Source organism: Mauremys mutica, chromosome 1 (assembly GCF_020497125.1).
Source record: "Mauremys mutica isolate MM-2020 ecotype Southern chromosome 1, ASM2049712v1, whole genome shotgun sequence".
In the NCBI taxonomy this organism is placed as follows: Eukaryota; Metazoa; Chordata; order Testudines; family Geoemydidae; genus Mauremys; species Mauremys mutica.
In genome coordinates, this window is record NC_059072.1 from 120,615,102 (window position 1) to 120,628,239 (window position 13,138).

Genomic DNA, 13,138 nt, shown 5'->3' on the forward strand with positions numbered 1-13,138 from the left:
GGCTGTATTTATAATCTCTCTTGTACGCAGGGTCCATGTGTCTGGCTTCTAAAGAGACTGCATGCTAATTTCTGATTTAACTGTGTCAGCTGTATCAGCTGACATACAGGTCAATGACAACCACCAAATCACAAGAAAAGAAAATTGACATGGTACGCTTTTATCAGAATGACAAAAATAGGAACCATGTGTTATCAGGACCACATACTGTAGTTTCTTTGTAAGGATGTTAATCATCTTTTAGAGCTACTGTTTGTGCCTTGGAAAAGAATGATCATATGACTAAACTCTCATCTTCCCCTCCCCCAAAATAAGAAAAAAAAATTTAAAACTGTGGATTGGAACAGCAAGTTTTAGCTGCTTTGTGGTAAAGAATGTGCCTAGTATGCTCTGTGGGAATGTGTCACTGCTATAGTGTTGGACACTGAACTAAAAGTATCTTGATGGGGAACAACCGCCGGTGATTTGTTTTTCAGTTACAAGTAAAATTGCCAAATCAGAAGTGCAGGGGGAGGCTCTCACGGTACCTTGAATAAATCTGAAATAGACAGAGAAAATAGTGACTTCTGTAATAAGAAGTTGGTGGTTTCAATTCAATTGCTGGGCCAAAACTGGTGCCTAAAATTGAGTCCCTGGGAGAATGTCGATGAGCCCCTGGCAGCAAGCATCCCAGCCTGATTTGACAGATGCGGGCTAGTGGGGCTGCGCTAGCACTCTGACAATAGCTGTCTAGACAGTACTTTGAAGTTGTGGCTCACATTGGAGCTTGGGCTTTGAACCCCCCCGCTTCAGCGCCAGAGCCTCAGCCTGAGCCACAACTTCAAAGTGCCATCTACACGGCTGTTTTTAGAGGACTAGCGTGAGCCTCGCTTACCTGAGTCTGTTGACCTGAGCTGAGAGATTTTGCTGCCACGGACTGTGTGGACATACCCTAAATCTATATTTGAGCACCTAAATAAAGTATATCTATGCTGCAAAAACAAACAAACAAACAACAAAAATCCCTGTGACAGCAAATCTCGAAGCCCAGGTCTACAAATTCAGGCTCGTGCTATGTCACAAAAAATAGCAGTGGAGACATTCCCTCTCAGGCTGGAACTCAGGCTCTAAAACCTGGGGAAGGGAGGAAGGGTCTCAGAGCCCAGGTTCCAACCTGAGCAGGAACGTCTACACCACTGGTGGGCGACCTCCGGTCTGCAGGCCGCAGGTGGCCCATCAGGGTAATCCACTGGCAGGCCACCAGACAGTTTGTTTACATTTGCATGGCTGCCCGCAGCTCCCAGTGGCTGCCCGCAGCTCCCAGTGGCTGCAGTTAAAAAAAAAAAAAAGTGCAACTGGAACTGTGCATAGGTATGCTGAAAGGAAGTCAGGATACCAGGATGTGTGCTGTCATGTGGTCCCTCAGTGGCACCTGCTCACTCTTTCTCTCCCCCACCACCTTCCCTGGTCGGGCCTGAGCCCTCCACTGTCTCCTGGGACAGAAGCTATGAATAGTGTCCAAGTGCCCATCTATTTCCAGTCCTCCCATGGTATTTTAAACATCCCTACTTCCACATCAGAACCATCAAAGTAAAGTGTGGAAATGGAAAAGTATGAATGAGTGGTGAGAAGTGTTGCTGTGGCATACCTGCCTGTACCCACCTCCTTTGAGTACTCATCAGAAAGATATTTAAGTAATAAAAACATTTTTTTAAACTGAGCTATTTCTAAAGCTGATAAAAAATGGAGGAAATGTACAGGTTTAAAAAGAAGCAACACTTCAGTTAATCAATGTTTTTGTAAATTTGTTATTTGTGATTTTTTTCATTTTTTTCTGTTTTCATTCCTTCCTCCAATCTTTCTCATATTTCCATTTTTGCCAGTGAAAAGGGGGAGGGGGTGGAAAAACAATAAACTTAACAACTAAAAAGGTTAAATTTTCCATTTTCTAATTTAATTGGGGAAAAAATTGTAGGAAAAGAATCATGAAATTGATAAAAGGCCAATTTTAATGAAAATATATTTCATCAAAAATTTTCAACCTGTTCTAGTTGTTTCTATAAGGAAGTGCAACCGAAGAATCACAGGGGAGGGATAGCTTAGTGGTTTGAGCATTGGTCTGCTAAACCCAGGGTTGTGAGTTCAATCCTTGAAGGAGCCATTTAGGGATCTAAGGCAACATAATAATAAAATTGGGGATTGGCCCTGCTTTGAGCAGGGGATTGGACTAGATGACCTCTTGAGGTCCCTTCCAACCTGTGATATTCTATGTCAAAGCATTATTATTTAACATTAGGGTGTAGCTGGATTTATGTAGCAAATAAGTAAGACTGTGTGTCTGTCACAGAGGTCGTGGAAGTCACGGCTTCTGTGACTTCTGCAGTGGTTGGTGGAGCAGCCCTACAGCCAGCCACACTGGCCGCTGCTGGAGTGTCCCTGGGGCCCAATGCACCAACTGCTCCTCGGGTGGCCCCGGGGACCAACCAAGCTGCAGCCAGTGTGGCTGGCCCCAGGGACTACTTGAGCAGCAGTCCAGGAGTAGCCAGAACCGTGGCCCTGGGAGCAGCCGCTGGCCCTGCAGACAGCCTGAGTAGTGGCCGCTGGGGCTGGCTCTGGGGCCCCCCAGAGCAGAGGCCCCTCGGGGACCTCCCAGAGCAGCGGCGCCCCAGGCCCCCCAGCTAAGGTTTAGTCGGGTATTTATAGTAAAGGTCATGGACAGGTCACAGGCTGTGAATTTTTGTTTATTGCCCATGACCTGTCTATGACTTTTACTAAAAATAAAATCTTTTACTAAAAATTGCTAAATTGTAGCCTTATGAATAACACAAAAGAGCTGGTAGCTCTGAAGAGCTTGTAGCCTATTAGAAGACAGGACACTGGAAGAGAGTACAGCATGGTATAAAATAAAAGAGTGGCGTGAGAGAAGAAGAAATTAAATGAAACAGGTTATGATTTTAACACTATGTTACTTCCTAAGGGATTTTCTTTTAAATTATTAATTTTTTTATCTATTCTTTAAAAAATATTAGATCTTGGATAAAATATTCAAAAGTATTTAAAGTAATTTAGGGCCCTAAATCTCATTTTCAAAAGTGACTTATGCAATTAGGGACCTAAGTCTCTTTTGAAAGTCAACAGGACTCAGGCCTGGTCTACACTACGACTTTAGTCGAATTTAGCAGCATTACCTCAATTTAAGCCTGGACCCCTCCACATGACAAAGCCTTTTTTTCGACTTAAAGGGCTCTTTACATGGATTTCTTTACTCCACCTCCGACGAGGGGTTAGCGCTGAAATCGGCCTTGCCGGGTCGAATTTGAGATAGTGTGGACACAATTCGACAGTATTGGTCTCTGGGAGCTATCCCAGAATGCTCCATTGTGACCACTCTGGACAGCGCTCTCAACTCAGATGCACTGGCCAGATAGACAGAAAAAGGGCCGCGAACTTTTGAATTTCATTTCCTGTTTGGCCAGCGTGTTTGCAGAGCTCATCAGCATGATGTGCACATTGCCGGGGCACATTGCCCGGCCGTACTTTGTGAGAAATCTATGATCATGGCCCACTCATCACCGCGCTGCCATCGCCTCGTCGCCTGGTTTTGCGCGAAACAATTATCTGCTGTTGCTCTGACGGAGGGAGGGGCGACTGACAACATGGCTTACAGGGAATTAAAATCAACAAAAGGGGTGACTTTACATCAAGGAGAAACACAAACAACTGTCACACAGAATGGCCCCCTCAAGGATTGAACTCAAAACCCTGGGTTTAGCAGGCCGTTGATTTCACAAAACAAATCGGGCCAATTTCTTGTTTTGATCCATCTATCTTTTACATCTTAGGCTGGCAGCAGACAGTGCAGTATGACTGCAAGCCATCGTCAGCTCCTGGGTGCTCAGCAGAATGACCTGGCTGAGTCACTCCCATGTCTACCCAGGCGCCCCTGACCAACCTCACCGAGGTCGGTTAAAAGAGCACCCAGGAATATGACGACAATGGCTACCAATCGTAATGCACCACCTGATGCCAAAAGGCAATGAGCTGCTGCTGTGTAGCAATGCAGTCCCACGTCTGCCAGTACCCAGGAGACATACAGTGACGGTGAGCTGAGTGGGCTCCATGCTTGCCATGGTATGGCGTCTACTCAGGTAACCCAGGAAAGAAGGCGTGAAACGATTGTCTGCCGTTGCTTTCATGGAGGGAGAGAGGGGGCCTGACAACATGTACCCAGAACCACCCGCGACATTGTTTTTGCCCCATCAGGCATTGGGATCTCAACCCAAATGGGCAGCGGAGACTGCGGGAACTATGGGATAGCTACTCACAGTGCAATGCTCCGGAAGTCGACGCTAGCCTCAGTACTATGGATGCAGTCTGCCAACTTAATGCACTTGGAGCATTTTGTGTGGGGACACACACAATCAACTGTATAAAGACGATTTCTAAAAAAAATGACTTCTATAAATTCGACCTAATTTCATACTGTAGACATACCCTTAGATTCCTAAGTGCCTAAATTACTTTTGAAAATGGAACTTAAGTTCGTAAGTTTCTTTGGTGCTTATTTAAGGTATGACTTTAAACTGATTTCTAAAAAAAATGACTTCTATAAATTCGACCTAATTTCATACTGTAGACATACCCTTAGATTCCTAAGTGCCTAAATTACTTTTGAAAATGGAACTTAAGTTCGTAAGTTTCTTTGGTGCTTATTTAAGGTATGACTTTAAACTGATTTCGTTAAGCCAGTGCAAAAGGCTGTGGTACAAAAGGATATTTCAGTTTTAACTGGGCTTAAGTCAGTTTTGCTTAAATTGCTTAGGAATCAATTAAAGCTAAACTAAAACAAGCCACTCTTAAGCTGAAAATAGAATGTATTATGCAAGGGTTTGTACTGGTTTAACTAAAATCTATTTAAAAGCTGACAAGTTAAACCAGTGCAACTCTCTCATGTAGACAAAGCCTTAGAAGATTGTTGTTTGAGTGACTGTGACTGAAGGTGGGTTTTAAGAATGGGAAGATTGTAGGGCAGTGACATTCAGACCTCAGTGGTTCAGGTGCCAATTTACTGATCAGCATTACCCAAAAGAGACACAGTAGTGTGAATTCATTGTTTCATGTACTATAGGGGTAGGCAACCTATGGCACACGTGCCGAAGGTGGCAAGCGAGCTGATTTTCAGTAGCATTCACACTGCCCGGGTCCTGGCCACCGGTCTGGGGGCTCTGCATTTTAATTTAATTTTTAATGAAGCTTATTAAACATTTTAAAAACCTTATTTACTTTACAAACAACAATAGTTTAGTTGTATATTTATAGACTTATAGAAAGAGACCTTCTAAAAACGTTAAAATGTATTACTGGCACACGGAATCTTAAATTAGAGTGAATAAATGAAGACTTGGCACAGCACTTCTGAAAGGTTGCCGACCCCTGTACTATAGTACTATATACTGTGGCAGAGCTCTGACCTAGCTCCTGTGGGTCCTGCGCTTCTAGGCGGTTTATGGTAGCCTCAGTGGCTCACTGTGACCGTCCACGTAGCCCTTCTCTCTCTAGGGCCAGGGTTACGGTCTACTGAGCCCTTTTCATCATAGGCTGCAAGGAGGTTGGTGAGAGAACTCCCACAGTCTCTGTTCAGCCTCCTGTCCTGACAGGGACCTGACTTCCCCTTCCAGGAGCTGTTCCTGTAGTGGTGGGTTGGGGGGAACCCGGGTTCCAGCCCAGGGACCCTAATGGTAGCAGTTGTTGGCAGCCAACCTTTCACTGCCAGAGTTGCTACATTTCCCTGGGCCGCTTCCCCACAGTTCTCCTGCTTCTCCCTTCTTCACCCTTACCTTAGGGCTTCTTTAACGATGGTTTGAGGGTGTCTTCAGTAACCAGCCCTTCAGCCACATTTCCTCTCCTCTGGCTCCCTGGCTCTCCTCTGCCTGACTGGAGTGAGCCCTTTTTATAGCAGGGCCTTAATTAGAGTCAGGTGGTCACATTAACTGAATGGCCTCATCTGACTCTTTACAGGTTAATTAGAGTCAGGTGTTTCTCATTAGCCTGGAGCAGCCCCTGCTCTGGTCAGTCAGGGAACAGAAAACTGTTAATCCAGTGGCCAGTATATCTGCCTTCTGCTATTCTGCTGTACCCAACTGGCCTGGGTCTATCACAATACTAATATTGAAACAGTATGATGGGGAATATTTAGTGTGTGTATATATATATATATATATATATATATATATATATATATGTGTGTGTGTGTGTGTGTGTGTGTGTGTGTGTTATATATATAATAATTCTCACAACAAAATGACTGACCAAGTATTATTATTTTATCAATTACAATTGGTTAATAGCATAGTAAAATCATCCTGCTTACTTAATAACTTAGGGTAGGTTCATACTTACCGCGCGGGTCGACGCGGTGAGTTCAACTTCTCGGAGTTCGAACTATTGCGTCTAATCAAGATGCGATAGTTCGAACTCCCCACGCGCTCCGGTCGACTCCGGAACTCCACCACCGCGAACGGCGGTAGCGGAGTTGACCTTGGAGCCGCGGAGTTCGACCCTGCCGCGTCTGGACGGGTAAGTCAGTTGAACTAAGGTAGTTCGACTTCAGCTACGCTATTCGCGTAGCTGAAGTCGCGTACCTTAGTTCGACCCCCCTCCCCCGCCGTAGTGTAGACCAGGCCTTAGATTGTTTAATAATTAAATCACACAGTGTTTCAATATCATGTGCTGCCAAGAGATGCATGAGACATATTAAAGAGCCACTTGCAGCTCGCGAGTCTCAGTCGGAGTATCACTGTTGTAGGGCATATAGGACCAGGGAAAAGATTCCAGGAAAAGAGGCAAAGAGAGCGAGTTGCTTGTGGGACATGGGAACAAAGCAGGAGTGAAGGGAATATCAAAGATCAGGTCCGCACAGCAGAGAAGGAGACCAGTGATAATGTATAGATAGGCAGGAAAGGAGAGGAGCGGCTCATCCTTGAAACAAAGGATGAAAAGGCCTGGTCTATGCAGGTAAAATTTTCAGAAGTGCCTATGTGACTTGGGTGTTTGTCTTATTTTCAAAAGTGACTTTGGCATGCAGGGGCTTATGTCCCATTGAAAGTGAATGGGGACTTAGGCTCCTAGGTCACTTAGGTGCTTTTGAAAATTTTACCCTACATGTTTTTATAGAAAGCATTGGATTCACATCAGGAGATTCCAGTTTCTTCAATTGCCTTTTTCCCCGTCTGCTTCCAAGGGGCTCCATGCTCTTGTAGTTCTCACCTCTGCCATCTTCTTCATATTTTGAAAAAGAATTATACTCTATAACACTGGAACCAATCTCAGCACTTTCGCCACTGTGTAGTCTCCCAAGGCAGCTTCTGCAGCAGTTTGCAAATCAGACAATCTGTTACAGTGTCAGTGCATCAGCCAGAGACAACTTCCCCCCACACTCCCTTCTGCTCCACACTAACCACCCAAGTCCCCCCTCACCCTCATTCTCCCACAAACCAGGTCCATCCTCACCTGCATGCTCCTCTGCAACTGCATTGCTTCCTCTTCCAGGTCACTCTGGGGTCCTGTATTCTCCCCCCCACCCCAATTTCTCCTCCCTCTTCATCCCCTTTCCCACAAACCCTGAAATCACCCTCTGAGGGATGGTCCTACATTCTGCACTCGCAGACTCCCAAATCTCTGTTCCATCCTGCACCCTCCACAATCTCCAAAACACACCTTCATCCCACCTAGAGCTCCCCGTGTAATACCCCTCTCTCTCATACCTGGCTCTCTTGCTCTGTCCTGCCACCTCTGTCATGTTTGAGTTATGTTATCTGTCTAAGTGGTGCAGGTGGGAAATAAGTGTATTTGTAATTAAGAGGAATTTAGCAGGTAATCAAATCATTTCTACCTTTTCTCTTAAGATGCAAATTCCACCCCTTGCTCCATTCCAGATCCTTCCCTCGGGTTTGTAAAAAAACAAAAATACAGCAAATACCTGACTTTAACATTTCTTTTGTAGCAAAAGTCCAGGAATTGTAGCTGATAGTTTGGAACTTAAATGAGCCTCCCTAAATTCTGTATTTTTGGCTGTTGTCTAAAAGATAAAGGGAGACTGGTAGCCACTAATTCCTTCCTGATTGTAATACAACAGTATGTCGTGATTGCGTTTTGTAGATTGGCTTCAGTATAATACTACTGTTTGAAAGTGGATTGTTTGAGTAGTACAAGCGTATGCCTGGTTTGGAAATAGCTGTTTCTAATAGCTGACTATCTTGTTTCACATTCCTAAAAAGTTCCCAGCACTTGGGAAAAGGACCGTTTAGATCTAAAAATGAGACATTTACTATAGGAATCATTAAAAAGGGGATAGAGAATAAGACTGAGAATATATTATTGCCCTTATATAAATCCATGGTACGCCCACATATCGAATACTGTGTACAGATGTGGTCTCCTCACCTCAAAAAAGATATTCTAGCACTAGAAAAGGTTCAGAAAAGGGCAACTAAAATGATTAGGGGTTTGGAGAGGGTCCCATACGAGGAAAGATTAAAGAGGCTAGGATTCTTCAGCTTGGAAAAGAGGAGACTAACGGGGGATATGATAGAGGTATATAAAATCATGAGTGATGTTAAGAAAGTGGATAAGGAAAAGTTATTTACTTATTCCCATAATACAAGAACTAGGGGTCACCAAATGAAATTAATAGGCAGCAGGTTTAAAACAAATAAAAGGAAGTTCTTCTTCACGCAGCGCACAGTCAACTTGTGGAACTCCTTACCTGAGGAGGTTGTGAAGGCTAGGACTATAACAGCGTTTAAAAGGGAACTGGATAAATTCATGGTGGCTAAGTCCATAAATGGCTATTAGCTAGGATGGGTAAGAATGGTATCCCTAGCCTCTGTTCGTCAGAGGATGGAGATGGATGGCAGGAGAGAGATCACTTGATCATTGCCTGTTAGGTTCACTCCCTCTGGGGCACCTGGCATTGGCCACTGTCGGTAGACAGATACTGGGCTAGATGGACCTTTGGTCTGACCCAGTACGGCCGTTCTTATGTTCTTATGTAAAGCATTAATAAAATGCTTAAGAAATGCATTTCCCTAAATGTGTTAATTATTAGCTACAACTGCTCAGACAAATCTAAATGCCAATTCAGGAGAAATGTTAAGTACAGCTCAGAGAGGTAGTGCTCTCCAGTGGAGCGGGTATTGGGTTAGGAGTCAGGAGATCTGGGTTTTAGTCTCTTCTCTGGCCTGCTGTGTGACGTTCACTGGGCAAGTCAGTTCCCCTCTCTTATTTTCCCCTCCCACTCTTTGTTTGTTTTATCTTTTTAAGAGACAGAGACAGTCTCTTGCTATGTGTGTGTACAGTACTTAGAACAATGAAGTCTGATACTGCCTCTACTCATTACTGTACCGGGCCTAAACTTTCCCACTATTGTTACATTAGGTCAGTTGCAACAGTGGGAGTATTAGTATAGACTAGCCACAGGAGTTGCGATGGTGGGAAATGTTTGAAGAAACAAAAGCCTATAGCAGACAAGGGATACTTCACTTAATAAAAGGAATTTTAAAATCCTAGCACATAATGGTAGAAAGACATAGAAATATTGAAGTAACAGAAATATTATGGATTCCAAAAGCTTCATGGTAGGGTCACAAAAGCTTTTAAGCTTTTGTTATATATATATATATATATAGTTCTTAAAAATATTTTTGGAGCACTGGAAATGTGTCAACAACCAAAATAATAATAATACTTAATAATTAATGACAACAATAATAATAGTGACCATGGAAAACATGGAGCACACAAGATCCTGGCTCCACACAGCTTAGTGTTTTAAAAACTACACTTCAGTGCACATCAGCATTCATTGCTCTTTTCTTTGGAATTGAGGAAAAAAATAATTTTGGTTTCTTGTGTGGCTGGCACTTGCACAATCTGCCCATTTCTAGAAAGAAGTCATTCAAAATGAAACTGGGATTTTCCTTTGAGGTTCTTGTGGCATTGGGAGTAGCACAAAGCTATGAATGTTGAGTCTGTTACTTTTTTGGGATATTTTTCTTAGCTGTCTTTAAGACTAGCTGCTTCTGTCACTGGGTGATGTAAAAGATTAGAAAATTTTAAAGTCAAAGAATCACTTCATTCAATCAATGATATTAAACGGGAAATGGAATCCTAAATTAAATCCAGGGGATATTGGAAAATGTGGAACAGTAACATCGTTTGATTAAAAATCAAAACCAAGTTAGAAAAAGAAGTGTGGATTGGTGGCTGGTGCAGAAATCTAGCAGTCAGGATTCCTGGGTTATGTTGTTGGTTTTTACACTGCTTGACTGTGTGTCCTAGAAAAAATAACTTCAGCCCCAGTTCAGGAAAGCACTCAAGTACAGTCTTAACTTTAAGCATATATATAAGTCCCATAGAAGATCAATATGTGCTTAAGTGTGTTGCTGAATCAAGGCTTAATTTTTTCTGTCTCACAGTTTACCCAACTATAAATTAGTTTAATAATACTAATGCAACTCACAGGGGAGTTGCAGTGTTTAAGTGTTTATGAACCACTGAGATCTTTCAGTGAAAAGTTGTGTATGGGTAGAGCACATTAAAAAAGGGCAACATAAACATTAGTGGCTTTCCTGAAAGCACATACACCAAATTTTACAACACAGCCTATTTACAGTATTTTAAAAATATGAGTGCTTTTTCCATGTTTTATGTTTCCTGGGACTTACACCTGATGTCATCACAAATATATATTTTAATAATAATAATAATAATAATAATAATTGATAATCATGGAATGTTGCATTCTGCATGACCTTTTAAATTGCTCTTTTATCATTTTGCCCCAAAAAGTATAATCCTGGAGGGAAACTTTTATTGTGTCCGCTTAATCAAATGTATTACAACCTTGTAGAGTGCCTACCTAATAAAATGTTCTGTGTCTGTCATGGTCTTATTTAAAATGGCTCATTCTATGCTGTGCTGATCATATCTATTAGCAGATCATTGGGCCATGCACGAATGGTCTGATGATCCTTATTAATTGAGTGGAAAGCTTTTAAACATTTTGTCATTTGCGCAAGGAATAATGCACGTAACATTTCTATGAAGCTTGCCGCTCCAGCTTTCCCATTGGTTTCATTAGTAGATGGACAAGAATAGAATTCATTTAAAAGTAAAACATTTAAAGGGAAACCAAAAGTGACTATTTTTTATAGTGAAACATGTCTCTCCTTGTTTTTGTTTGTTTTGGGGTGAGAGGGCTACCGTTTTTTCCCTTCAGATAATGAACATTTTTCATTAAAAGTGTTTGCCACTTTTTTTAAAACTTTTATTTTACTCCTACACTGTGTCTAGCACAGTAGGATGCTGAGCCTAAGCTATCTTCATTTTTTCTAAGAAGCTAAATTAAGGCACCAATCCTGCAAAGGGATCTGGGAGGGGGCTCCTGAAACTTGTGCGGTGTCCCTTTGACTTCACACTCTTTTGCCTTTTGCAGAATTGGGGTCTCAATCTGTAAAGCAAGATTGCTTCCACCAAAAAAGAAAATATAGAATTCAAGAGTGTGCCATTTTTGTTCACATAGATACTAAAGTTTGATCTGTGTGCTATTCAGCTTACAAACAATGATCTCAGTTTGGTTAACTTCATATTCTGGACCAGTCTATAAATTTGTCCCCGTCTAATACTGTGATCGTATCAAGGTTATACTGTTCTCCTTTTCTTTTCTTTCTCTCTGTCTTTTTTTTTTACTTTATTTTTTTTTTATTTTTTGAAGTGCAGCCCTCTGATCAGTGCGTACTTTTTTTTTCCATTTCCCTAAATACATCATGAAAAAGGATGAGGTTTCCGCCTTAATTGCTTGTGCCTTTTATTCACATTCCTCTCTCAGCCAGAATTGTGAAAAGAGTGTTAGTAAAAGGCTTCACAATAGAGCTTTTCATTAGGCCTCAGCAAGGCACACAAAAGAAGGCTTTTGGAAAGAGTGAATGCAGGAGTTTAATTTGCAGGTGGAGAGTAGATAAAAGGTGCTGACGCCTCTATTATTCTCTTACTTAGGTGACCCTTACCCTGTTCAGCTGATCCCAACTACCATGGCAGCTGCTGCCGCGGCAACACCAGGCTTAGGCCCACTCCAACTGCAGGTAAGTCTGGAGACAATGCAGAAGAGGCAAAGGTTAAGTAATTATGGAAAACAGTTTTCTTTTCCCTTAGAAAACAACAAAACTAACAATGTTTTTGGCACACCCTTTTCATTTACAGTGTACATTGAAGCTTAAAATGAATGTAAACCATCTTGAGTGGGGGGGTTGGTTTTTTCTTTAAACCTGTGGGGAAGATTTGTTTGACACCAATATTCATTTTGATTTTTTAGATTTGAACGTTCACTCTTAACAGGCAAAACCATTTGTTTTCCTTTTTTGTTACAACAGTCTCACACAAGTCATAAAGATTGGTTACATGTAAACTAGCAAAAAGAAACACATTGTTAGACAGAAGAGCCCTGTCCTGACAATCACGTTAAACTGCTTAAAAGTCACTTACTGTGATTATGTCTTTTTAGACTGTAAGCTCTTCAGGGCATTGAATCTGCCCTCCTACGTAGTGTTAAGGTACCCCGCATATTTTAGGTGCTGCTAGAACACAGGTAATTAATAATTATACTAATTTAACACACTACACAATTATAAAATTATATTACAAACATACTACAGAATCTTCTTTGAGCCATGCTAAAGAGTTAGTCTGGAACCCAGATTTGTTTAGAGATGTGCCTGATTCAAAACCCTGGATACAAATAATCCTGAATTTGAGGGTGTTTGAAATCTGACCATGGATCAGAATCAGAATTTTCCATATTTTCCTGTCTGTTCCAAATCAAACTCACCAAATCTAAACCCACTGTATATTAGGAAGCTTGATATCCAGATCCACAATTTGAACTTTATGTTCAGAACATGTGGTTGTTTCACATAAATGGGATCCAAATCCAACCTCACTTTAGTTTTGCAAAAACTTGACTGACATTTTTTTTGTAAAACCAAAATCACCACTGAGGCTTTGTCTCTCCATTTACTATCTTTGGGCAAACCACATGGGATGCACAGCATTTATATCTGCTTGGAGATGCTCAACCGTTACAAACTACAGGTGTGAAACCGCA

At 41.9% G+C, this 13,138-nt stretch overlaps 1 protein-coding gene across 8 annotated transcripts in view; it reads left to right on the forward strand.

Annotated features, from left to right (window-relative positions):
• Positions 1 to 13,138, forward strand: part of SOX5 (SRY-box transcription factor 5) — a 918,538-nt gene that overhangs the window by 790,967 nt on the left and 114,433 nt on the right. For all 8 annotated transcript variants that reach the window (XM_044993181.1, XM_044993219.1, XM_044993236.1 and 5 more), the window contains one exon: positions 12,034 to 12,119. In XM_044993181.1, the coding sequence (XP_044849116.1) occupies positions 12,034 to 12,119 (86 nt within the window). The remainder of the gene's footprint in view (positions 1 to 12,033; positions 12,120 to 13,138) is intronic.